The sequence below is a fragment of the Rhinichthys klamathensis genome, unplaced genomic scaffold, assembly GCF_029890125.1.
Source record: "Rhinichthys klamathensis goyatoka isolate OS25496 unplaced genomic scaffold, OSU_Roscu_1.1 h1tg000800l_1, whole genome shotgun sequence".
NCBI lineage: Eukaryota > Metazoa > Chordata > Actinopteri > Cypriniformes > Leuciscidae > Rhinichthys > Rhinichthys klamathensis.
Window position 1 is genome coordinate 351,397 of NW_026607193.1, and position 26,356 is coordinate 377,752.

Genomic DNA, 26,356 nt, shown 5'->3' on the forward strand with positions numbered 1-26,356 from the left:
TCTCACAGTAACCTGAGACTGTCCTGTAGGGGAAGAGACAGAGAGAGAGAGCGAGAGAGAGACTCTTTGTTCAGAAGAATAACTCCCTTGATCACTCTCTTCTGTTAGATGTCTCTGTAGCTCCCGAAGTCATTGTGATCTATAAAGGGTCACGTTCTAAGTCCACTTTGTTTTTTTGTATTCGTCATTCGGTGGCTCTGAATTGTCAAAACACCTCTCAAAATGCTTGCTGCGCATGCAAAAAATGCAGAAAAATCAAACCCGATCCGAATTTTTATGACAGACGGAAGTTTTGTAAACGTGATTGACACAACGTGAGGTCGTAGTTATTTTTTAACGTGAGGAAAATTTCGGACAAGAATTTAGTGCAGTGGACCTGTACCTTTAAGACTTATATATGTAAATATTTCTGTTGTGATTGGCTATTCAGTAAGTAAACACAAAGCTAGTAAACACTATCGTTCATTAGGGAGAGGCAGGTCTATAGATGTTGACGGTAGTACTTTACTCCCACAAAGAAGACCATAATAATACGTGTGTTATCTGTTGTGTGGGATTGGCACATCCGCTTGCCATGCCCCGTTAGTTACTGTTGCTAACGCTGTCAAACTTTCTTACTGGTGCTTGTTTTGTCTCTGGCAAATATGTACGAAGAACTGATAGGATTAAGTGATTTATTCCAGGAATTACTAAAGATTAACTGTGTATTTATAGCCATTATTTTAATGTGGTCTGCTGGTTTGTCATGGAAGGCTTCATGTTGAACCTGATGTGTGCTGGGAGGGACTGAATGCTGCACAACCAAAGAAAATGATCATCACGGTCTACTTAAAAGAGACAAGCAAAAAAGACGGCACGCCAAAATAATGATTTTTTCCATAATTTTTTATTATATACATTTTATTGTTTTTAATTGGAACACTCATATAAATGTCATCTTGTAAGTTAAACCTACATTTACTAAAGTGCCCCTATAATGCTATTTTAAACATTCATAATTTTATTTTGGAGTCTGTTGTAATTGATCTACTCTGCTCTGATTGGTCAGATGCCCCAGTCTGTTGTGATTGATCTACTCTGCTCTGATTGGTCAGATGACCCAGTCTGTTGTGATTGATCTACTCAGCTCTGATTGGTCAGATTAGTCTGTTGTGATTGATCTACTCTGCTCTGATTGGTCAGATGCCCCAGTCTGTTGTGATTGATCTACTCAGCTCTGATTGGTCAGATGGCCCAGTCTGTTGTGATTGATCTACTCTGCTCTGATTGGTCAGATTAGTCTGTTGTGATTGATCTACTCTGCTCTGATTGGTCAGATGGCCCAGTCTGTTGTGATTGGTCTACTCTGCTCTGATTGGTCAGATGACCCATTCTGTTGTGATTGATCTACTCTGCTCTGATTGGTCAGATGACCCAGTCTGTTGTGATTGATCCACTCAGCTCTGATTGGTCAGATGGCCCAGTCTGTTGTGATTGATCTACTCTGCTCTGATTGGTCAGATGGCCCAGTCTGTTGTGATTGGTCTACTCTGCTCTGATTGTTCAGATGGCCCAGTCTGTTGTGATTGATCTACTCTGCTCTGATTGGTCAGATGGCCCAGTCTTTTGTGATTGGTCTACTCTGCTCTGATTGGTCAGATGGCCCAGTCTGTTGTGATTGGTCTACTCTGCTCTGATTGGTCAGATGCCCCAGTCTGTTGTGATTGGTCTACTCTGCTCTGATTGGTCAGATGCCCCAGTCTGTTGTGATTGGTCTACTCTGCTCTGATTGGTCAGATGCCCCAGTCTGTTGTGATTGATCTACTCTGCTCTGATTGGTCAGATGCCCCAGTCTGTTGTGATTGATCTACTCTGCTCTGATTGGTCAGATGCCCCAGTCTGTTGTGATTGGTCTACTCTGCTCTGATTGGTCAGATGCCCCAGTCTGTTGTGATTGGTCTACTCTGCTCTGATTGGTCAGATGACCCAGTCTGTTGTGATTGGTCTACTCTGCTCTGATTGGTCAGATGACCCAGTCTGTTGTGATTGATCTACTCAGCTCTGATTGGTCAGATGGCCCAGTCTGTTGTGATTGATCTACTCTGCTCTGATTGGTCAGATGGCCCAGTCTGTTGTGGTTGGTCTACTCTGCTCTGATTGGTCAGATGGCCCAGTCTGTTGTGATTGATCTACTCTGCTCTGATTGGTCAGATGGCCCAGTCTTTTGTGCTTGGTCTACTCTGCTCTGATTCGTCAGATGGCCCAGTCTGTTGTGATTGGTCTACTCTGCTCTGATTGGTCAGATGCCCCAGTCTGTTGTGATTGGTCTACTCTGCTCTGATTGGTCAGATGACCCAGTCTGTTGTGATTGGTCTACTCTGCTCTGATTGGTCAGATGACCCAGTCTGTTGTGATTGATCTACTCTGCTCTGATTGGTCAGATGCCCCAGTCTGTTGTGATTGATCTACTCTGCTCTGATTGGTCAGATGGCCCAGTCTGTTGTGATTGGTCTACTCTGCTCTGATTGGTCAGATGCCCCAGTCTGTTGTGATTGATCTACTCTGCTCTGATTGGTCAGATGGCCCAGTCTGTTGTGATTGATCTACTCTGCTCTGATTGGTCAGATGCCCCAGTCTGTTGTGATTGGTCTACTCTGCTCTGATTGGTCAGATGCCCCAGTCTGTTGTGATTGATCTACTCAGCTCTGATTGGTCAGATGCCCCAGTCTGTTGTGATTGATCTACTCAGCTCTGATTGGTCAGATGGCCCAGTCTGTTGTGATTGATCTACTCTGCTCTGATTGGTCAGATGGCCCAGTCTGTTGTGATTGGTCTACTCTGCTCTGATTGGTCAGATGAGTCTGTTGTGATTAGGGTTGGGAATCGTAAGAAATTTTTCGGTTCCGGTTCCCATTCAATAAAAATTATTAAACAAATAATACAAATAGTAGTACGGGGAAAATACACAATCCTTTTTGTGTTTTATTTCTGATACTTGTCAAATGAGTTTAACAGACTGGCAATGTCAACAAATGCAACATATTATTTAGCAATAATTTTTTCTGAAGGAAAATAAAAAATGTTGCATTCTCAAGGATAATTTGGGACCTCTCCTATATCTTATTGTATCTCCAGCAGTGGAATACCCTCTCAGAAGGGGTAGAATATGCTTGAACACACATGTAAGATCCAGACAGGTGAAACATAATATTTTTAAAATCGGTTTGAATGATTGATTCATAAAAACTTCACTTGTTTCCTTACTGGATTAAAGTGCTCTAGCAGTTAATAAACAGAAATGCATGCGTCTTGCGGAAGAACATTGTAGCCGGAGCTAATTCTCTATGTTTATGTCTATGATGCGGGTGAGTCACGCAGGCATTGGGCTACTCCGCAGCAGTGCCGAACCGACCAGTGTAAAGTAGTCCGAGTCTAAACGCTTATTACAGCCTTACCGTAGTGATTCAGGATAAGACAAAAACACGTTTTGAAATAAAGCATTCATGATGTAATCGCTCATTATATACATTTTGTAAATTCTGAAGCGAATTTTCGTTATTTGAAGCGAATATTTCAAAAGGTGATTAACTGTTTTGGTTGCTACAGTAGACATCAGTGTTTATTCTCGAACTATAAACTTTTATCTCAGTACTTCTGTGATCATTTGAATATTTTTAACACAGAAATATCGATACTGTGTTGTTGAAAAGACTGAAAGTAAAGCTAGCTGTTTCATGTAGAACTGCTCTCTCTGGGTCAGCGACAGCGCAAACAGATTTGAATGTCCCGGTGTGAAGTTTTTGTCATTTAGGAATAAGATTGCGTGGGTGTTTGAATCGAGATCGTTTAAAGATTAATGGTGCAGCTCTACTGTCTTTATTCTCTCTCTCTCTGCGTTGATATCTGACGCAAAAATAAAATGTAACTTGTTATACGAATAGCGCGAGGGACAGTGCATTCATTACAATTTTAATATTCATGTGGTGAGACGTCGCTATTAAAGGATAAGCTCCCAGCACTTCGTCCACACATCGCATCAGAACCGTTTTCGGAACCGAAACTCAGGAATTTCGCACGGTTCCGGTATTTTTGAAAAAACACTAGCTACCGGTTCTGCATAAGAACCGGTTCTCGGTTCCCAACCCTAGCTCTGATTGGTCAGATGAGTCTGTTGTGATTGATCTACTCTGCTCTGATTGGTCAGATGAGTCTGCTGTGATTGGTCTACTCTGCTCTGATTGGTCAGATGAGTCTGTTGTGATTGATCTACTCTGCTCTGATTGGTCAGATGAGTCTGCTGTGATTGGTCTACTCTGCTCTGATTGGTCAGATGAGGATGCTGTGATTGGTCTACTCTGCTCTGATTGGTCAGATGAGTCTGTTGTGATTGGTCTACTCTGCTCTGATTGGTCAGATGAGTCTGCTGTGATTGGTCGACTCCGCTCTGATTGGTCAGATGAGTCTGTTGTGATTGATCTACTTCGCTCTAATTGGTCAGATGGCCCAGTCTGATTGCTCTACTCTGCTTTCATTTCTCTCAGCAAACATATATATAGAATGCCAAATGTGTTCTGAAAATCACAAAAGTCTGATTGGCTAATCTCTCAAGAATGTAATGAGGATGAATATATGCCACTATTTTTTTCATAATCTAGAATAAATGTAAGTATGAATGAAAGTTATTCCTAAATTAGGATTTATGTAGAGTTTGTATGCAGATTTCACACCAATTTGTGCGTACACATGATTAGTGAATGAGGACCATTGTTTTATCAAATATCCTGTCTATTCTTTCAGTAGTTTTTGAATAAGTTTTCTCGTGTAGATTGTGGTATGTAATGTTGTAGGTAGATATAGGAGGAGTCCAAAGAGTTTGAGTGTCTGCTCACTTGAACCAAATTTAAAAGCAGTTAAATATATTTGTAGTGTAAACGTTAATGCATCCTGATGCTTCCCGGATAACAGTCAAAGACTGTTTTACTCATCTGTCAATCATTCACTGTACTAAAACAAGCACTTTAAACAGTGCAGGTTACGTGTGACTTTACATGTCTGACCATTTACAATGACAAATAACGATGAGCATTGCATACATCTGAAGCAACAATGAAACCACTTTTTTGATCTTTTCCTCAAAACCCTTCACAAGTGAGATGCATGTTACTAGCAGGTGTCAACAGTTATCTATCTCTGCTGAACACTTGTGTTTAGATCATCGGAGATGTTAACACTAGGGCCATAGTAAAGAGCAGACAGCACATAGTTAGTTGGCGTGTGATGACACCTCACTGCGGTAATGACAGGTTGGTAAGTTAGCGCTTAGCTTCCCTGAGCCGTTGACTGTGTGTTTGCAGTGGGTGTAACTCCGTTGCTGGCATCTCAAATACTCAAACCACAAATACTATTGCGCATTTCATATGTGATGATAGTTTAAACATTTGTTGGTGGTGCGTATTTTTAAAAGTGGTGAGATTAATTTATTATGACAGTAACAGCTGTCTGTCTGTCTGTCATGTTCTCTCTGAAAGACAGGGTTATTTTTGTTGTCGTGTGTAAAATAGTTGAAATCACATCGGGAGTTCAAGTGTGAGTTTAATTTCTGAACTCTTGATTCACTCGCTGTTTAATTGTCTAAACTAGAATGCTTGGTCATGGCAAAAATAAAGGAAATATATACAATGTAGCAAGAGTGCAAATGGATCTAGGCCTATATTAACTAGTGGTTAAACAGATCGTAGTTGATCCGTGATCCGTACGGTCCCACGATTCAGAACGCATGTGATTCGTGGAATAATTGCAAAGTTTAATCATCATAGAGTTAAAGTTTATCATTTGCACGTTTTTTTGTCTTGCCAATTTACACATTCAAGCGATTTTAAACCATTCCAATGCAAGAAAAGGCAAAAAATAACTCAATTTGGTATGTGCACTGTTATCTGAGGCTTCCTATCTCGGCAAGTATTCTCGTAATGCCAAATGTTTTGAACATGAAACAAAAAAGCTTGTAGAATTGCACTACTTGAAGAAATATGCATTGCATTAACCCTGCTTGCATTTGAATGCATTGTATTTTTAGGGCTGGCTTTTTTATGGGCTGAAATTCAACATGGTTGTATATTTAAGCTGTGAATATTTCAATTTAAAACATTTCACACACATTATCAATTAAAAATTCAATAATCCATATTCACCTTTCAGCTTTCACTTCCAAAATGTTTCAAAATTACAACCTATAGTATTCGACAGGCTATTTTGGGTTTGTGGTTCAAATTCGACAGAAAATGTGTCTGTTGCTCTATTTCATTGAGTCTTTTATATTTCCTTCATCCTCACACACCGTCTGTTGTTGTTATATTTAGCAGCACAAGGTATGTTCCTCCTGTTTAGGGTTTTAATGTGCATTTGTGTGCTGTTGTGTCCTGGTTTGGCCGTTGTAGTGTGTGTGTGTGTGTGTCCCATGTGTTTATGAAGTGCACCTGCCGGTCGCCCCACCTCTTACCGTTCACTCCAGGAAGTTCAACAGCCTCTCCTCAAAGCTACACAAAAAAACTGAACAAACACACGGGTGTGGTGTAAACATGGGAATACTCATGTTTCTGTGACACACATCAGCCGTCACCTAAGGAATGTAACTCTCTCTCTTTGTGTCTCTCTCTGAAATACTTTAAATACTTTAATTGAACATATTTTGGAAATACTCCCCCTAATCAAGGAGTATGTGTATAATAGTGCACTACTATACATAATAGCATTTGGATGGCAAATATGCAGTAAACAACCAGAACACACTGTGTGGAGTACTGTATCCCACAATGCTGTGTGCTTGACTTGACAGTGAGATCAATGAACTGGAAGTAATATCAACTCCTCCTTGACTTATCATTTGATCTGACTGCCAAAAGTTAAGACATTTTTTCTAGGGCTGTCAATGTTAAAGGCATAGTTCACCCAGAATGGAAATGTGTCTCATGTTGCTCCAAACCTGTATGACTTGCTTTCTTCTGCAGAACACACATACTAGTTTACACACACATATTAATTAATATTTAAAGCTGAAAATTCAGAGCTGATTGGAAATATGTGTGATTATTGTGAACGCACACAGCAGTCGCTCGCTGTAGTTTATAAGTGAATGATAGTGAAAGATCTTTACTTTCATTTTATTCATAATTAATTGGATGAGATGTTAAATTACTTTGCAGTGTTTCTATGGAGAAATTGAAATCAAAGCTTGAAATGATTGAAAGTCTGCATATTTCCTCAATGAAGCCTCAGAAATATGCATATATTTGTTTTTTTTTGGTAGCTGAGAAGTAAAGTGATCGTAAATTATTCATGTTAACAATGAAAAAGATTTATTAAACTCAATTACACATTGCAACATTAAGGTCAAGTGACAATGAAGAATACTGATTGGTGTATAATTCAGTCTTGTTGCTAAATTGCAGGACATGTGTGATGATAAAACGAGATATTAAAAACATAATCCCCGCAGGAGACGCCGTTTCCAACTCCGAAACGGACCGCAACTAGTCAAGTAAATAATACAGGTTTCGTGTGTGCGTCTAAACTATCAAATACACACAAAAATATGTCAAAATGACCGGCTTGGAGTGTATTCACTTGGAGAATATAGTCTATCGCAATTGTATCCCAGACCACCTTTTCAAGCAGACTGCGGTACAGGTGCGGTTTGGGTGCTTTCACATCAACCAACAAACTCAAATCAACAGACTCAAAGTCTTTCCCACATGGTTTTGTGAGAATAAATGTGAGACAGAAAGATAAAATACTATTGTAATACAACTGCACTGGAAAATGTTGTGTTCCCAGATGTTAGTTTGGCTGACAGATGCTTTGCCAAAAGCAGTGGCGCAAAAAAAAAATATGTTAGAAATTTTAAATTATGAGAAGTGTAAAAAATATGTTGAACATTATATAAATTCAACTTCTACATGTTAAGTTATTGTGTTTGTTATGTTGTCACATACAACGACATTCATTAAATTTGATGTGAGACTTCAGTGTCCAAATACTTTATGGCGCCACTGTGAGTAGAAATACTGCAACCCAAAGCAAATGAATAATAACATTGAAACAGTTACTCATTAATAATTGGTTATAAAGTACAGCATGGGTACGGTTCACTGGCGCTCTTTTTTTTTTCACAATCATGACACATGCTGTCAATCAGTCAAATCTTAAAGAGCATGAAATTGTGTTGTTTAAATTGGTCAGAAAGAATATAGCGTTAATAATGTGCCTGTTGTCACAAATCTCTAAATCAGCTCCGTTATGGCAGGTGGAAATTAATCAAAATGGCATGTTGTACATTTTCAGGAGTGTGCGAGGTGGTGTTGTACAGGTGTGCTGCCGGTGTTTAGGGATCAAGAGGCATTTATTTGTCATTTGCACAATTAACGCTGGGGAAAACTGGGCACTGAAATGCTTGTGACGAGGCTCAGACATACAGTAATATTAACAGGAGCATACACAAATACAAACACACACATTTAGTAAACATGACCATACACACAAGTGGAGCACTGGGATATTAAAGAGACGTGCTATTCTGCAGGCAGAGCAATAAAAGGTAGACAAAGCAATAAAAACAATAAAACGTGGACAAGCAATAATAAGTGGCATTAACAAATACAATCAAGTCTAAAGTCCCGTTCACACCAAGGACGATAACTATAAAGATAGGCTATAGTTCTAAAAATCATTCTCAATATTAAATAGCAGAGTTCACACCACAGCTATAACGATAACGACACAGAGAAACGATATCGTTGGAATCACTTTCAGAATGATTTTATCCAGTTTATGAATGATAAAAACATTGACAGCCAATCAGAATCCTTCCTGCTGTAATTAGCTCGAGCATTTAAAGTGACAGACAAGCACACGCTTAGAAAAACAGAATGATATCGTCTGCTGGACGCTAACATAGTTATCTTAATAGTTCTCGTTCTTGGTGTGAACAGGCCTTTAGCGGTGTAAAGAGTATTAAGTAGTCCTGAGTAAGAATACTGAGGTAGAAATCTTTGTGTCCAAAGTAAGAGCTAGATGAATAAATACAAGAGTGCAGTAACAAAGACAATAAATAGTAAAAGTAATAAGCGCTGCAAGTAAACCTGAGTGAGAAACTGAGAAGTCGTCTCAATGTCCAAGTGGCAGTGTTTAAGCATCGGTATTACAGTGTTGCAGATCTAGATGAAGGACAGCGGGCAGGAAAGCAGTCTGATGGCTTGAAGAGGAAAGCTGTTCTTCAGTCTGGTGATCGGATGGATCGTAGCGTGTGCCAGACGGCAGTGTAGTAACAGCTCCTTGCTGATGCTGCCGGCCTTTCTCAAACAGCCTGTCTGGTGAATGTCCTGTAACTGTACGTACACACTGCCGCCGACTTGAGCTGCAAAGAAGCTCTGTCCGCCCTGTCAAGGATGCTTGTCAAAAAGTACGGGATGGCTTGACGCTTTGGCCGCTCTGACGTAGCAGCATTCTATGTTCAATCATGGGAGAAGAGAAGTGTCACAGCATGAAATGTAAACAGAAAAAACAAGCAATACATTGACACTAGAAACCTTTTATAATGACAGCATTTTTATAACCATTTTTGTCACATTTGGTCGGGGAAAAAAAAGAATAATTAGCTATTATTATTATTATTATTTGCATCTAGTGCAATTGGTCAAATCGGTGTTACCGTGAGCAAATGAACTGCATTCCCGTGTAAAACGAGCGTTCGTAAATATTTCCAATAAAATTTGCGCTCATCCTCAAATGTGTTATCACTGGGATCATCGCGATGGATCATCGCGAAGTTGTTGTGTTTGGTGCTGGTGTATTGTATTTGCGGAGAAGACGTCTCCTCCATTTTCTCTGAACTAATGTTTTGGTAGGAACAAAAGTTTACATTGTATGTTTCTCCGGAATCAGCCAGCGCGAAGGACGTCTATATTCCGATTGGTTGCTGGCGTTTTGCCGCTGCTTGCCGCTAAACCGCATCATAGCTCATTACCATAAAGTTGAGGTACTTTCTGATTGACGCTCTGGTCGCTCAAAACGCGACGCCGATGGATTTGACGCTCCTTGCAACTGAGAGAAGCCAGCTTCCATTGAAAATGAATGACTTCCGGTAACTTTGGAAGCTCAAGTCGGCGGCGTGTGTGGGTACAGTAAGGCTGGGAGTTTGTGTCCAGTCATGAGCTCAGCTGTTCTCACTACTCTCTGAAGAGCTTTTGGTCGGAGGAAGAGCAGTTGCAATACCATACAGTGATGCAGGCGGTCTGAATCCTCTCTATGGTGGAGCGATTAGAGGTTTGACGTGATGTCAAAGGAGATGCCAAATCACTCCAGCCTTCGCAGGAATAGTGATGCTGACGGGCTGTTTTTGTATGTCTTATTGTAGGCTCCAGGAAAGGTCCTCAGAAGTGTGAATGCCAAGGAACTTGTTGAGTAGCTCCTAACTCTCTCTACTTCCACCCAATTGATGTTAAGGGGAACGTGTCCAGTCCACCTCTCTGTGACGTAGTGTAGTCCACAATCATCTCCTTGGGATGCTTCTCAATACTCAAATTGATGCTTCCTCGTTTCCTATCTCCTCCGTCCTCCAGCCTATGACCCGGTAACCAGCCATCTTGAAGGACATCTCAATTCTCTAATTGCACCGTGAGGAGGCGAGTAACGAGGAGTGAGGAATCTTCCTGAGGAGCGATGAGCGAGGATGCACAGGTGTATCCTATGCGGAAGTCTTTCTTGTCGAGAAACCTGATGCACGAATTCTCCTCCCGTGAAGGGTATCTGTCGCAATAATTTTCATTTATGCTTTACTTTTAAAGTTTAAATAAACCATACATCACACATATATCAACAGAGCATCATGCTTTATCTTTATTATTTCATAAATAACCTAACTTAACAACATAAAGGTAGATCCTTGACGCTTTGAAGTGACGCACGAGATTGTTGTCACATCATACTGAGAGTACACTGACCTCATCTCTGTAGGATGTCTTGTCACCATCCGTGATGAGTCCTAGGATGGTTGTATCATTAGCAAATTTGAAGATGATGTTGGAGCTGTGCTTAGCAGAGCAGTCGTGTGTAAACGGGGAGTACAGGAGAGGGCTGAGTACACACCCCTGTGGGGCACCAGCGCTGAGTGTGAGTGAGGATGCTGTGTGGTGGCCAATTCTCTCCACCTGGGGTCTGCCAGTCTGGAAGTCCAAGACCCAGTTACATAAGTGACTGTTAAGTCCCAGATCCTTCAGTTTGGCTGTAAGTTTGGTAGTGATGGTGGTGTTGAATGCGTAGCTGTAGAGGTGTCTCTACTCTCCAGGTGTTTCAGGGCAGAGTGTACGGCCATTGCGATAGCGTCATCAGTGGATTGGTTTGTCCGGTAAGCAAACTGGAATGGGTCCAGGGTGTCAGGTGTCTTTTTTTTGTGTTCCAATACTTTTGTTTAGCGTTTGACCAAAAAATGAATCGAGTATTAAAAGTATGTAGTTCTAAATTCACCATAAAATCAAAATAGACAATTTTTGGAGTATTTATAATACATAAAAAAAACATGTCCCCTCTTAATTTTCAATCAAGAACATAATAGCTGGGTTTCAGTCACGTGATTATGATGACGCGCGAAATTCAGATGGAGGGCAGGGGAGTGAAGAGCGCAATGGACGAGATGGAGGAAAGTCCGTACTGTACTACTTTACACGCTATTACAAGAGAAAGATATAAACAAAAAATCAAACATATGTTGGACGTGATCCTTACATTATGAAGAGGAGCGATTTTCAACTGAATTGAAAGATTTTCCTGCCATCGAGGTGGTAGATATCAGCAACTACCTCGTCTTACAGACATACTTTGACTTTACAAAGTTCGTAAACGTTACACGTTACACAAACATAGCCACTTAAGTTGTATTAAATGGTAAATGGACTGCATTTATATAGCGCTTTCACAGACCCAATGGCCACCAAAGCGCTTTACATTTGCCTCACATTCACCCATTCACACACTCATTCATACACCGACGGGCGACGGCAGCCATGCAAGGCGCCATCCAGCTCGCCGGGAGCAGCTGGGGTTAGGTGTCTTGCTCATGGACACCTCGACACTTGGTCAGGTGGAACCGAGGATTGAACCACCAACCTTCCGGTTTGTAGACAACCCACATGAACCACGGAGCCACTGCCGCCCCAAATTAATTAACTCACCATTGACGAAGTGATCACTGCACAAACGGGCATTTTCCCATTCGGCTCCTCCCGACCGCAAGCCGTTTTTCCGGAGTTTTTCGGTCAATTTCTTGCATTTTCCCCCTTTATGAACAACAACTTTTGGTACACGATAAAAAATCCTCGTGGTTTGATCGATTTAAGTAACCATAAACGACGCAAAACATAGGCATTTTGAGTTTGTTATAGTGCTTTCTAAATACAGCAAATCACTTCCTGCCCTCCATTTGCATTTCGCGCCATGGCAACGCAGTGGCGTGACGTCATATGAAAACAAGCTATTGTCACAGCAATTAGTAACCAATCAATTCCCGACGGAATCAAGTCCCATGTAAAATATTGTTGACATAATATCGACCTCATATAAAAAAGAATAGAAAATAAATGGTCTCATGTTGCACTCCTGAGTTTGATGATCAGCGCATTTTAAAGGTCAAGTACGTTAATTTACACATCATTTGTTAATTTTTTTTTAAATAAATAGATTTGTAAAAAATGCATATTTCAGAGACAATATTGTACACGACTTGTTGAGATTTCCTATTAAGTTTCTGGTTAAAGTGTTAGATGGCTGCCTCCTTGCTTCATGAAAAAGCAACATTCAATTGGAAAATAATTATTTTTTTCTTAATCATCTTTGCTTCTGTTGGTGGCCATCTGTACGGTTTGTGTAAATATGCATGCATGGATGTGTCTGTGTGTGTTCCATTCAAGTTTTTGTAACTGTGATCACATCACTTGCTCCACCAATCTCTGCTGAAATCTACCTCTGTTTCCTGGACCAGGATTTGAGTTTGCTTCACCTCACACAGCTTGTGTGTGTGTGTGTGTAAGACGCCTCTCTGTTGAAGCTTTATGGAGTTGAACAGTAAGTATTGTCTTTGAAGGGAGAGATGGAGACATACACGGGAGATTGGTCGGGGATTCCAGACTTTCTCTGGACTGGAGTTGTATAAATGTAAATGTGTTGCAGATGTACAGTATGAGTATTAATTCACCCACATTAAAAATATCAGGACATAAAACATGCACAGTGGTCAGGCATTAAGCATTCTGTCTCCATTTGCTCATCCTCATCTTGCCCCAAATTCCTCTCTGCTCTTCAGAAGAATGTTCACACGGCTCTTTTTTCACACACTGAAAGTATTCATTGACCAAGGGCTTTCCACGTGATTTCTTTCTGATGATTTCTATTGTCTTCTGAAGTCGAGAAACACGTCCAAATTCGTTAATCACTAACATCGTAGTGTCTTCCTCGGTAGTTCTCAAATCGCATGCATTCTTTTTCGCAGCATCTTAAAACTTTGTACATTACGATGGATCCTGACAGGTCTGTTGGTGTTAATACAAAACATAATTGGATCTCGCACATCTGGTGACTGATGAAGTCAAGCTTTTGTGTGTAGGTCTAATTTCTTAGTTTTAAGAGTTTTAAGCCATCCCCTTGTTGATCTTTGTTCAATAATAAATAAAAAAAAACGGCTTAAAGCAACACTATGGAACTTTTTAACCTTCATAATATATTTCCAAGACCCTTGTGATGGTACATCGACTTACAATAGGTTAAATGACACGTCTGCCATAGCCTGACGCGGTCTGTATCGCTTTTACTCGCACTATGTAACTTCGGGTTTCGGGTAGTAACCCGAGCACAAAAAGAACTACAAAACTCGACTGCTTTACGGCATACGTCACTTCCCCCACCACTTCCTCAAATTGTCTATGGCCATTGCAGACATCCCAAGTCTATAGCGTCTCCCCGATGCCCGCAAATTAGTTCGTATCTGCCGGAATCTAGAGCGCGCGTGCGAGACAGAACATACTGCGCGCATAACACACATAGTGCGAGCACGGCAGAGAGGGAGAGAGCGAGAGACCTTGCAAGTGTGCCTCACGAAAGCTAGTCAACCCGCCACCCCCCCCCCCCCCCCCCCCCCCCCCTAAACAACAATCCAGTCACCAAGGTATACCTCCCTGAAATGACTTCTTGCAGGTTGGGATGTCTGCCATTGTTGATTCCAAAGCCGGTGCTGGGTAAACAGCGAGCGTGCGCGTGCGACAGTAGGCTGCGGTAGGCTAAATTATTTACGACAGCGGTAATGGACAATTCCGCTTCCAACCTGTAGGGCGACGCTGAGGAAAAGTTCCTTGGTATTGCTTTAAGCCATTGATATGCAGACTAATGCCAGTTATTGGAGAGAGCTTGATAAACTGACTAAGCGTGTGTGAATTACCTGAGTCTGTGTCTCTCAACAGTGTTCGTAAATGTTAGTGCAGCCTTGATATGATATTGTTTATCGCCAGCTCTCTGGAGAGGAAGATTATCAGTAAATAATGACATTCAATTTCATCTAGTCTCTCACACAAAGCTGTCACATGACTATGGTAGATGTAGTGGATTTAGAACATGAGTCGTATATCATATGTAACACCTGTGATACTTTATTTCTTCTGTGGGTCATAAAAGGTTTGGAACAATATTAGTATAAACAGTCATTTTGTTTGGTTCCCAAAATGTAACCGCTCTCTATATGAGGATGAGAGAGGAGGTCAGAAGTCGACAGGAAGGTGTTTGAATGTTGTAGTGTAGCTGAAGCAGGTGTGAACAGCACAGCACAGATTATCTTTCTCACTCTCAGAGACCAAGAGTGATCAGGTTTCAGCAATGAAAAGGAACATTGTTCGAATCGCTGGCGTCGTCCACGGCAACCGGAGAGATGGAAGAGAGACAGAAAGAAAGAGAAGGAGAAAAAGAGGCCAAGTGTAACCACAGAGCGGTGTGAGGTCAGCGCAGGCCTGCTATTCATCACACACACACACATACTCTCATCATTTTAACAGTTAATTAACGCGCAATCATTGCAGTTTCTCAGTCTCGCTTTTATTTTTCTAGATGGATATTCACAGGTTCATTCTCTGGTGGGTGTAAGTCGTTTTTAAATTGGGATGTCGTCTAGCTTGCCCGGAAAATATATAAATAAATACATTTACTTGATAGGCAAAATTGGATTAGATAAGACTTGTTTTCAGAGAATGTATCTTGAGGTTTATATTTGAAAATGGAGAAACAATAATATAGTTCAAGATATAATCTCTGAAAACAAGTCTTAGAAGCTTCTCAAGAGAATTTGATCTTGTTTTAAGGATAAGATATTGTTCTTTAAATCAAGACAAAAATATTGATTTAGATTTTTTTTCTTCCAGTGTAACAAGCTTCTAAAGTTAAGCAGACACCGAGTCAGTGGGTGAACTGCATTGAGAGATTTCTGTTCAGTGGCTTCCGTGAAGATTCATGCTGAGCTTTTCTTTTCTAATGTGCCGCCCAGCCGACATTTGCCGACTGTTGTTTAGATTAAATCCTGTGAGGAGTGTGGAGGAATCTACAGCGCCATGGCTGAAGAAATCCTATTTCACACAAGTGTGCATGCAGTCTGAATTAAATGGAATAAGTTAATGTTACTCTATTAAACATACAGTGTAACCACTTTGAAGATGACTCTTATGAGCTGGTTCTTTTTAATAAATCAATTGAAAGGGTTCATGGACATGGAATTTAAAGTGAACTAATAATGCCCCTTTTCACAAGATGTAATATAAGTCTCTGGTGTCCCAATAATGTGTCTATATGAAGTTTCAGGTCAAAATACCCCAGAGGTCATTTATTATATCTTGTTAAATTTGCCCCTATTTGGGTGTGAGCAAAAACACGCCATTTTTGTGTGTCCCTTTAAGTGCAAATGAGCTGTTGCTCCGCCCCCTTTACACGAGCTTCGGATACTCCGGCGACAACAAAACTGGACAATCTCACGCAGCCAAAATGTCAGAAATTGTGTTCAGACTTACATGTTCGAAACAGAGTCGGACACTGATGGAAGATACAACTTTTAAATGGCAACTGGACGTTTCTGAATGGTTCGTGAATACATTTATGTAGTTGTTGTGGCGTTAAGTTGATTCAACTCATCGACTAGCATGTACCGTTGGTGGATTTTTAGCATTATAGGCTGGTTGTTTACACATGTGGACACACATCTGTGTTCAAACACCTTATAAAAGTGAATTTTGCATAATGGGTCCCCTTTAGATCAGTTTAACAAATAATTTGTGATTGGTTAAAATTAACACCACTAAACTCAGTCACTTATCTTAACTTCTCTTCTTAACTCTAAAAATAAGTGAACAAGAAAGATTAGCATATTAGCGCACAGTAGTTGTTGATCTCAAGTGTGAAAGTGTTGAGATGGTCTCTACATAAAGCCACTATGTGTGAGTCAGTTCTTTTGAACTGTCCATTTCAGTCAATCATTGGAAACAGCGTGTTTTTGTATTGTTGTAGTGTGGTTATAATTTTTTTTAATATATATATATATATATCAAATTGTCCTTAAATTCTTGTATTGTATTAGTCTTTTAAGTCTTAAAATGTCTTAAGTTTCATTCAAACATTAAAATATGGTACAAAAGCAGTGTGTTTTTGTTTAGCTTGTAGTTACGACCAATTATTATTGGTTAGGAAAGTTAGTCCCTGTGGTTGAGAGAGGAGACTGTGTGTGTGTAGACAGAGAGACGTCTAGTCGTGTGGATTGGAGATTATGTTCAAGGTCAGGAAGCTGAACACTTTTTTCCAGTTTTTGGACTACATCAATTTATATATCACCATCCGCAACCCAACCCTGTTCGGTTTCCATGTTTTATGGGGACTTTCCATAGATATTTAGATTTGTATACTGTACAAACTGTATTATTTCCCCTAACCTTCCCCATCACAGAAAACTCCATACATTTTTACATAAAAAAAGCATACTTTTATAAGCCATTTTCCTCATGGGAACCAAAAAAAAAAGTCCAAAAATGTCTGGTATTACTGAATGTCCCCACAACATAGGGTTTACCAGTACCATTTGCAATGCTTCATGGGATTCTCATTAAAGCAGAGTAACTTTGTCTTTGGGTTAGGGTTAGTTAGGGTTAGGAAAAATCTTGTCTGTTTTTTTTTAAAGTTTGTAATGTTGTGATTCACCTCATGGCTGGTTGGTTTAGTTCATGACTTATAAAATCTTTTATGAAGACTTTAAAAAAAAAATCCCTTTGGGAAAAATACTTCAGGAACCAATGCATCTGAAAAAGTGGACGCACATTGTTGCCCTCTGTTGTTCTCATCTTTCATCAGGACTTGCCAAGTAAGTGAAGTTGGAATAAGTGATGCGTAATTAATATGTAAATGTATGTGGTCATATGGTAATAAATCATGGTTTTGACATCATAATCATGATCTGCTTTTCAGTTTAGCTTCAGTAAATATTCTGCACTCTTATGTAAAAGAGCAAGAAAAGTCCACAATAAGACTTTCTTTTTAAATCAAACTGATGTAAAGTGTGAAATGATTTGATCAATCTCTAAAGATAGTGTTTTTCAAATGTATTAATAAAATATAACATTATTCCAACACATGCAGCTTTCTAGAACGAAACCAGTGCTGTTATTTGACTTTTTGGCATCATCCTGATATATTCTGATGCATTTCATCACATGAGTTGCAGTGCTGTTTTCTGTGCAGTGATGTAGTTGTTTCTCTGTAATAAAGTTACTCTTTTCTGCTCCTAATTTTAAAGCCATTTAATTCAAACCACAACCCTCAATGATATAAACCCAGATTGCGAAATACTTTGGACCCCATCAGAAATGTTCTTTTCCCCTAAAACTGCAGATCTGTAGTTGGAGAAGCTCTCTAAACCTCTACAGAAAGAGCGGTTAGTTAGTTATGATGGTATCTGTCTTTGTGTCTTTTCTTAGTCAAAGTTTGTAGCTCTCAGACGGATTATATGATGATAAAAACATCAATTTCCTTCCTGTCTGATAAAAGTATGACGCGACTCAGATGAGCTGACTGACTGCTGTTGGCCTGCTTTGTGTATGTTCATGTGTAGTCGCTCAAGCTCCAACATGCTCCTGGTATTTCACACACAGGACATGTTTACCAGGTTAAATAACACCTCACAGAGTCCAAATCAGTGGACTGATCACATTCCCAGAGCGACAGAGCGAGACAATTCATAGAGAGAGAGAGAGACGGATACAGAGAGAGAGAGAGACAGATACAGAGAGAGAGAGATACAGAGAGAGAGAGAGCTGGCATGGATTTGTGCATCGACTTTGTTCATTCAAAGTTTGGAGTTCGGTCTGTGTGTCTCTCAACAAAATAATACTTAATTTAGGATAGTTTGACTCTGTCTACAGTTGGATTCATTTTATATTGAGTTTCCCCTCAAATTTCTACTCTCAGACTGATAAAATATAATTAGTGGAAGCCAGTAAGATCATTTTACTCAAACCCAAAGTTTTATTGTTACTCTCTCACAGTGATCAGACTTAATCCGCTTTCACTCTTTCCTATTTCACACACACATTTAACTCTATCCATTAATCAGAAAAAAGATTGCATACAATTTAAAGACATATTTCAGCCCCAAAAAAACCAAAACACAATCATCATTATTTACTGTTACAGTATGTTGTTCCAAATCTGTGTGACTGACTTTCTTCTGTGGAACACAAAAGCACAATTATATATATATATAAAAAAAAAAAGCACATAATGTACATAGCAAGGGCATGGTGGTGGAAAAAAAAGATGATCTGGGAGGAAAAATAATAAGTCAGTGCTTTTGTGTTCCCCGAGAAACTTTGCGTTCGCTCGGGAAACCTTTGCGTTCCTCCAATAAACTTTGCGCTTGCTTGCGAAACCTTTGCGTTCATCAGAGAAACTATGCGTTCGCTCACAAAACCTTTGCGTTCTTCCGAGAAACATTTGGGTTCCTCAGAGAATCTTTGCGTTCTCCCCTTCGCGTTCCTCTGAGAATCTTTGCATTCCTCCGAGAAACTTTGTGTTCGCTCGCAAAACCTTTGCGTTCCCCCGTGAAACTTTGCGCTCACTCGTGAAATGTTTGCGTTTCCGCGCTAAATTTTTGTTAGCTTGCGAAACCTTTGCGTTCCTCAAATCTTTGCGTTCGCTCGCGAAACCTTTGCGTTCCTCATAGAAACCTTTGCTTTTCCCCAAGAAACTTTGCGGTCACTCGCAAAACCTTTGCGTTCTTCCGAGAAACTTTGCGTTCACTCACAAAACCTTTGTGTTTCCCCAAGAAGCATTTGCGTTCCTCAGAGAATCTTTACGTTCTCCCCTTCGCGTTCCTCTGAAAAACTTTGCGTTCCTCAGAAAGTCTTTGGGTTTGCTCGCGAAGCCTTTGCGTTCCCTGAGAAACTTTGCGTTCGCTCGCGGAACCTTTTTAGCTTTTTGCGAGTGAAAGCAAAGTTTCTCGGTGGAATGCAAAACATTTGCGAGAGAGAAATGGCATTTGACAAATAATTTTTCCTCCATCATATTTTTTTCCTTCCATGTCCCTTTAGGGGCTCCGTAGTAATAGACTTTCAAATGGGGAGAAATCTCTCCGATTTCTTTAAAATATCTTCATATGTGTTTTTCGAAGATGAACGAAAATCTTATGCATCTGAAACTAAATGAGGGTGAGAAAAATATGATAGGATTTGTATTTTTGAGTGAACTATTCTTTTAATGGTCTTAATTGATACTGTATACAGCAAAACTATAATGATAAAATGTCCTTTATGATTGTTGCTTGTTAGTTGACGGTTGCATTAAGAGCAGCCGCCCCGCAGGACTGCGACCCCATAATTTTGTAAAACCATGGAAAAGATTAATCGGATGTCAATTTTTTTAAACCTTCTGACTTAAATTGACTATAAAGAATGATTAAATCTGTAATAAGTGATTTTTTGTGTGTGCAGTTATTGTTTTGAAGTGATTTTCTTTTAAAGTAGACAAGGGCTGCTTTCACCGGGCTGATATTAAAGCAGAGAGGAAGCCCTTCTTTGGCAAGACTGTAGAGAAACTGATTACAGCTTTGATGTTTTGGTTTCTGTGAAATATCCACTGTTTTTGCAATAACTGAAATACTGACCTGTGATCTAGGAAGGGGTCTCATCTTCATAATACACATAATAAGCAGTCTTAAAGATTATGAAAGTAAATGAACAGTTATTGTGTGTTATTAGCTGTAATTGATCTTGAGTTGTGTTTGTGGTGTCTCAGGTGTACAGCACGTTCTCCAATGAAGACTACGACCGGAGGAATGACGATGTGGATCCTGTGGCGGCGTCTGCGGAGTACGAGCTGGAGAAACGGGTGGAGAAGATGGACGTGTTTCCCGTGGAGATAGAGAAAGGTGAGGATGTGTCTTTCACAAAACACTCTTGACTCTTTCTGGGATTTATTGATTAATAAACCAACAGTCAAAACAAGTTTAACTTTTAACTTTTTTTTTTTTCCATCCTCTCACTGATCCTTAAATTAAGGCCCATTCACAACAAGAATGATAATTCTGAAGATTACCATAAAGATATAGTTCTAAAAATCTTTTTAAATATATAAGAATAGCAGTTCACACCACAACTATAAGGATAACGACACTGAGAAATTATATCTTTGGAATCAGTTTCAGAACAATTTTTTTCCAGCTGATGAACAATAAAAACATTGACAGCCAATCAGAATCCTTCCAACTTTAACGAGCTCGAGCATTTAAAGTGGCAGACGATAATACTGCAGCGCACATTTCATTTAACAGAATGATATCGTCTGCTGGTGTGGACGTTAATATAGTTATTGTTATAGTTATCGTTCTTTGTGTGAGCGGGCCTTTAAACCGTTGTTACCGCTGTACATATTAGGACTGGCCATTGACGCAAATTTCATGATTCGATTTATTTCAAATATTAAATATTGAAGAACAGGTTACATAAAAATATAATGAATATGTAATATAGTGCATATATTTAGCAAAATTTTATCAAGCAATGCATATTGAATGGGTTTCCTGAGGTAAATGTAACATTTACAAGCTGTTTTATTGACGTCAGTTGAAACACTGATTGAGCAATTGAGACAGGATTGTTGTATGTCAATAAGTTATAAGGTATCTTTCGGCATAATGTTCTTTGTTTATTTCGTGCTGTAACTCGTTGCGCTAACAATTTATGAACAAAACACTTTTTTTATTTAGTACCAACAAAAAAATTCGACATAAAAATAATATCAAATATAAATAAAGTAAACATTCTGTGACAAAATAAGAAGCAATAATCAAATGGCAAGCAATAGCACAAATAAACAATAGAACAAAGATACAAAATAAATAAACGGTGCTTTTCAGGTTTTACAGATAGATCTAACAGTAGTCAGAAACAGATTAGGTACAGAAATGGAAGAAAGTTATCAAATGTAATATAACACTGTATAGTCTTCACTGTCTAAACTAAACCGATTAATCCTTATTAAAGTTACAAAAGGTATTCAGTCAAGAGCATTATTTTTTGTTGTTGCGGTGAGTCTTTTGTTTGACAGCAGCAGGAGTATTAGGCTGCTGTCACTTTGACAATGCACGGATCCAATATACTGATTCACGTGTTTTCTATCTCGACTGTTTACGTTTACTTAAAGGATTAGTTCACCTCAAAATGAAAATTTCCTGATAATTTACTCTCCCCAATGCCATCCATGCGCCAGGCATTACGTAATCACGTTGGAAAGGTCACGCTGGACGTAGGCGGAAGTACCGTTCCATTGTTTACAAGCGTGGAGAAGGAGGATTGTTAATTTTATTGTATGTTGAATGACATATTTATGTCTTTGTGTCAGTTTATTGTTTAAAATGGTCCTTTCGTTCGTGTATCCTGGATGTTTAAAACAATGGGGCGGTACTTCTGCCTACGTCCAGCGTGACCTTTCCAACGTGATGACGTAATGCCTGGCGCGTCGCAGACCAGCACAAGACGAACAATTGTGGTTAAAAAGTATATCAATTTTTATTTTAGAAAATGACCGATCGTTTTGCTAGGTAAGACCCTCTTCCTCAGCTGGGATCGTGCAGAGCCGTTTGAAGCTCTTCAAAGCCCTTTGAAACTGCATTGATTTGGACTTCAACAATTTGGTTACCGTTGAAGTCCATTTTGTGGAGAAAAATCCTGAAATGTTTTTCTCAAAAAACTTAATTTCTTTTCCACTGAAGAAAGGAAGACATGAACATCTTGGATGGCATTGGGGTGAGTAAATTATCAGGAAATTTTCATTTTTATGTGAACTAATCCTTTAGGACAACCGACTATGTTCACTAGGATACTCTCCAAGATGGGCATTTTGACATAATTTTGTGTGAAATTGTCTGTTCAAGCGCAAGACAACGTGAAAGAGCTCAAATCAGCATTCGCGTCCTGTCAGACTCGTGCAAGTTATCTTTCGCATCTTCTTGCGCTTGAATGTTTAAATAGGCAAGGCTAAAAAGTACGTGCAAATGATAGACCTTCATGCCGATGCAGGACAGTCTTGTCGAGCCCTAGCACGTCAATTCTCTTTGCTCAGCGCTAAACTTATTTTTTTGCCTTTAACTCAATTACAGGTTACTGAAATCGTACAGTTTACTAGCCATTGGCTAATGAAAGACTTAATTAAATTAATGAAATTTGGTCTCGTATGCAAGTGATTTACTCCCATTGTAAAGGGTTGAATACATGTTCCAATTGAACTGGGGAGGAACTGTGAATGCTATAGAGTATGTCTGCATAAATTGTGGCAAAACTGATATTCATAATTTAATAAAAGTCTGTTCCTGTAATATGGCCTTTTTGAAGACAAACCTTGAATAATTCAGTCAAGAGATTGGCTTTAAAACACGGATTCATCCAGTAATGAAACAAGTGAAGTATTTCTGAGTGAGTCATTTAATCATTCTGCCTTTCTTTTTCTCTCTTTTTACTTCTCTTTGTGAAGGTGATAAAGGGCTGGGGATCAGTATTATAGGGATGGGTGTTGGGGCAGACCAGGGTCTGGAGAAACTGGGCATCTTCGTCAAGACCATCACGCAGGATGGAGCCGCAGAGAGAGATGGGAGGTGAGAATTTCTCACAACAAGCAGTGATTTACTGAGCAGGGCAGTAATTATTAGTTACCAGCTGTGACACATCTGGAAGCTCACATATAGCCTTCTTTACATGGGGTTTACTGTGGGTTTTTACACCTGTTTTTCATCCAGCACACAAAACAAACACAGGTCTGATTGAGGGAGCACACCTCTCCTCAAACACCCATGCGATCTTATTCCTAAATGACAACAATTAAACTATTAACTATTAAACATTTGACAAGTACGATCATAGTGAACATTCAGACCTGCGTTCTGTCTTACAATAATTCAGATTGTCCCAGAAGTGCTGGGATAAAAGTTTATAGTTCGGATATAAACACTGATGTCTGCGGTAGTGATTCAATTAGAGCAAATCACCTTTTGAAAGTAACTTGACGCTTCAAATTAACGATTGTATCAATGATATTGTTACACCAGTAGGTGGCGACAAGTGAAGTGACTGTTACAAAAGGTATTTGTCTTAGAATCATTCATTCAAGAGATTCGAGAGAAACGCTGATTCATCCAGGAATGAAACGAGTGAAGTCTGAGTGAGTCATTGAATCATTCATTCAAACCGTTTTTTTTATTATTATTGTTCATTCAAATTAAGTAGGGCTGTCAGTTAAACGCGTTATTAACGGCGTTAACGCAAACCCATTTTACCGGCGTCAATTTTTTAATCGCGCGATTAACGTTCTTTTTGGCCTAGCAAACTTTTAGTTTTTTTCACATGCTTTTGCAACAGGACGCGGCATGCGATGCGCTATGAAACCCATTCATTTCAATGGCTTGTGCCACGCGAGGACGTTTTGTTGCTTCGTCGACCAAAGTGCAAGCGGATCTAGCTGGACCGGAAACAACAACAGGCACGACGCCGCACACACTTGTTTGGGTCTGCGAGCCGGCCAAATAGTTGGTTAACGTTACGTTTTGAGTGGATGACGGGCGTGAGACGCCGAAATGGATGCCAATAAGATTCTGAATGGAAAGTTTACTTTTAAAAAGTTGCCAAATGGTTCCATTGACAAGACCAAAGTGATCTGTGTGTTTTGTCGTTGTGAACTGAGCTATCATCATCGCAGCACGTCCAGTCTGAAACACCACTTGATGGCCAAGCACACACACACACACACACACACAGCTGATGCCAATTCTCCGCCCCCTCGTCAATATCAGGACCTCGTCAGTATTTCTTTCACCCTTTTATTGATGGACAGTGTTACATTGAGAGATTATTTGCTCCAAGTGAGAATGTTAGTGTGAAATTGAACACCGTATATGCCAATGTTGTTTTCAATAAAAAACATTTGCACAAAGCAAGCCGATCCACTTTTCCATGTTGATAAGAACATTAAAATGAGAAAAAATAATAATGGGACAAAAAGAAATCGAGACATTTAGAATAGATAAAAATGTGCGATTAATCGTGAGTTAACTATGACATTAATTGCGATTAATCGCGATTAAATATTTTAATCGTTTGACAGCACTAAAATTAAGTAAACATTTTTAATGTTTAAATCAGGATTGCAGCAATTAACATTTTGTTAGAACCTCTAGTAAGTTACATTTTGTTTTGTTTAATTTGTCCATAATCGTGGGGAGAATCGTGATTTCTATTTAAAAGAAGAACAAAAAAACGTGATTCAGTTGATCCAGAATCGCGCAGCTCTATCATATATTAGGCTATATCATCCTAATCAGACCGATCGTCCAAATAATTGGAGCCAGTACGTTTTTTTTTTACTTTTATTAATACTTTTTCCAGCCAGTGTGCATTAAATAGATCAAATGTGACTAAAGACTTTTACACTTTTATAAATGATTTCTGTCAAATAAATGTTTGACTTTCTATTCATCAAATAATCCTGAAAAAATGGTGATGTTTTTCACAAAAATATGACGAGGCTCGACTGTTTTTAACATTGATAAAAATCAGAAATGTTTCTTTAGCAGCAAATCATCATATTAGAATGATTTCTGAAGGATCATGTGACACTGAAGACTGGAGTAATGATGCTGAAAATTCAGCTTTGATCACAGGAATGAATTACATTTTAAAATATATTCAAATACAAAACAGTTATTTATTTTTATTTTTTTTTAAATAAATGCAGCCTTGATAAGCATAAGAGACTTTCTTCAAAAAACATGAAAAGTCTGACCCCGACCCCAAACGTCTGAACAGTGTGCCTGCTGGTGAACCCTGTCTCGGGTCATGTTGCAGCTGCGCTAGCGCCGGGCATGTCTTCATGTTCTGCTTCCTGAGGGCAACTGAAGCAGGACACACACGTTTGATCTCTGTTGAACATTCTCTGTCCAAACACACTGCATTCATGTCTCTGTCACAGCACAGAAAACACACTTCCTCTTCCCTGTGAACCTCAGCATTCGCTGCCAACTGCTGACTGTTGGAAATACTCAGTGCTGTGTGGAAAAAGCATCCCAGCTGGGCATCAGGCCTCAGAGGTGGCAGTCGTAAACATGTTGTGATGTATAGTTCCAGTGCAGATTAGGTGTGTGAGAAGTGTAAGCAGTCTGTCTTCCTCAGAGAGGTGCGATTACTCATTCACGGAGTCATGAACATGTGCTTAGCATGTATTTTACGTGTCACTGTGCAGCATTAAGCAGCACATTTACATCAGTGTGAAGTACATAGAATGAAAAGATCCAGATGTTTAACATCGTCAGTGTCAACTTTTAGAGGATTACATTACAGTGAGGTTTGGAGCTTTGTTGAGGGAGATAGGCCATGAGACGGGACCCCAAATTTGGGCTACCGGTACCATTTTGAGGGATTAAATTTCTTTTTGATTTTCATGAAGGTACACATCTCTAGTGTTGGAAAATGTGTGATAGCATCCGATCCATGGTAGCTTTCATTAGAAATCAACACTTATATCATCCTACCTCAGGGTAAGGTGTTCAGTGACTACAAGAGAGAAAAATTTATCCTTTTATAATTTTAAAAATGTATTAAAAAAATATATAATTTTTTTATTATAAAAATGTATAAAAATGTATAAAAATGTATAAAATTTTATAAAAATGTATAAAAATTTTATAAAATTTAAAATTTATTTAAAGATAAATTAATTTATCCTTTTTCTTGACATATGTTTGAAAATCGTCCTCCTTAACCAAAAACTACCTTGA

At 39.3% G+C, this 26,356-nt stretch overlaps 1 protein-coding gene across 4 annotated transcripts in view; it reads left to right on the forward strand.

The window, feature by feature from the left end:
* The window catches only part of ppp1r9ala (protein phosphatase 1 regulatory subunit 9A-like A), a 67,721-nt gene that overhangs the window by 17,106 nt on the left and 24,259 nt on the right, over positions 1-26,356 (forward strand). For all 4 annotated transcript variants that reach the window (XM_056243493.1, XM_056243495.1, XM_056243496.1 and 1 more), the window contains 2 exons: positions 20,332-20,464; positions 23,065-23,185. In XM_056243493.1, the coding sequence (XP_056099468.1) occupies positions 20,332-20,464; positions 23,065-23,185 (254 nt within the window). The remainder of the gene's footprint in view (positions 1-20,331; positions 20,465-23,064; positions 23,186-26,356) is intronic.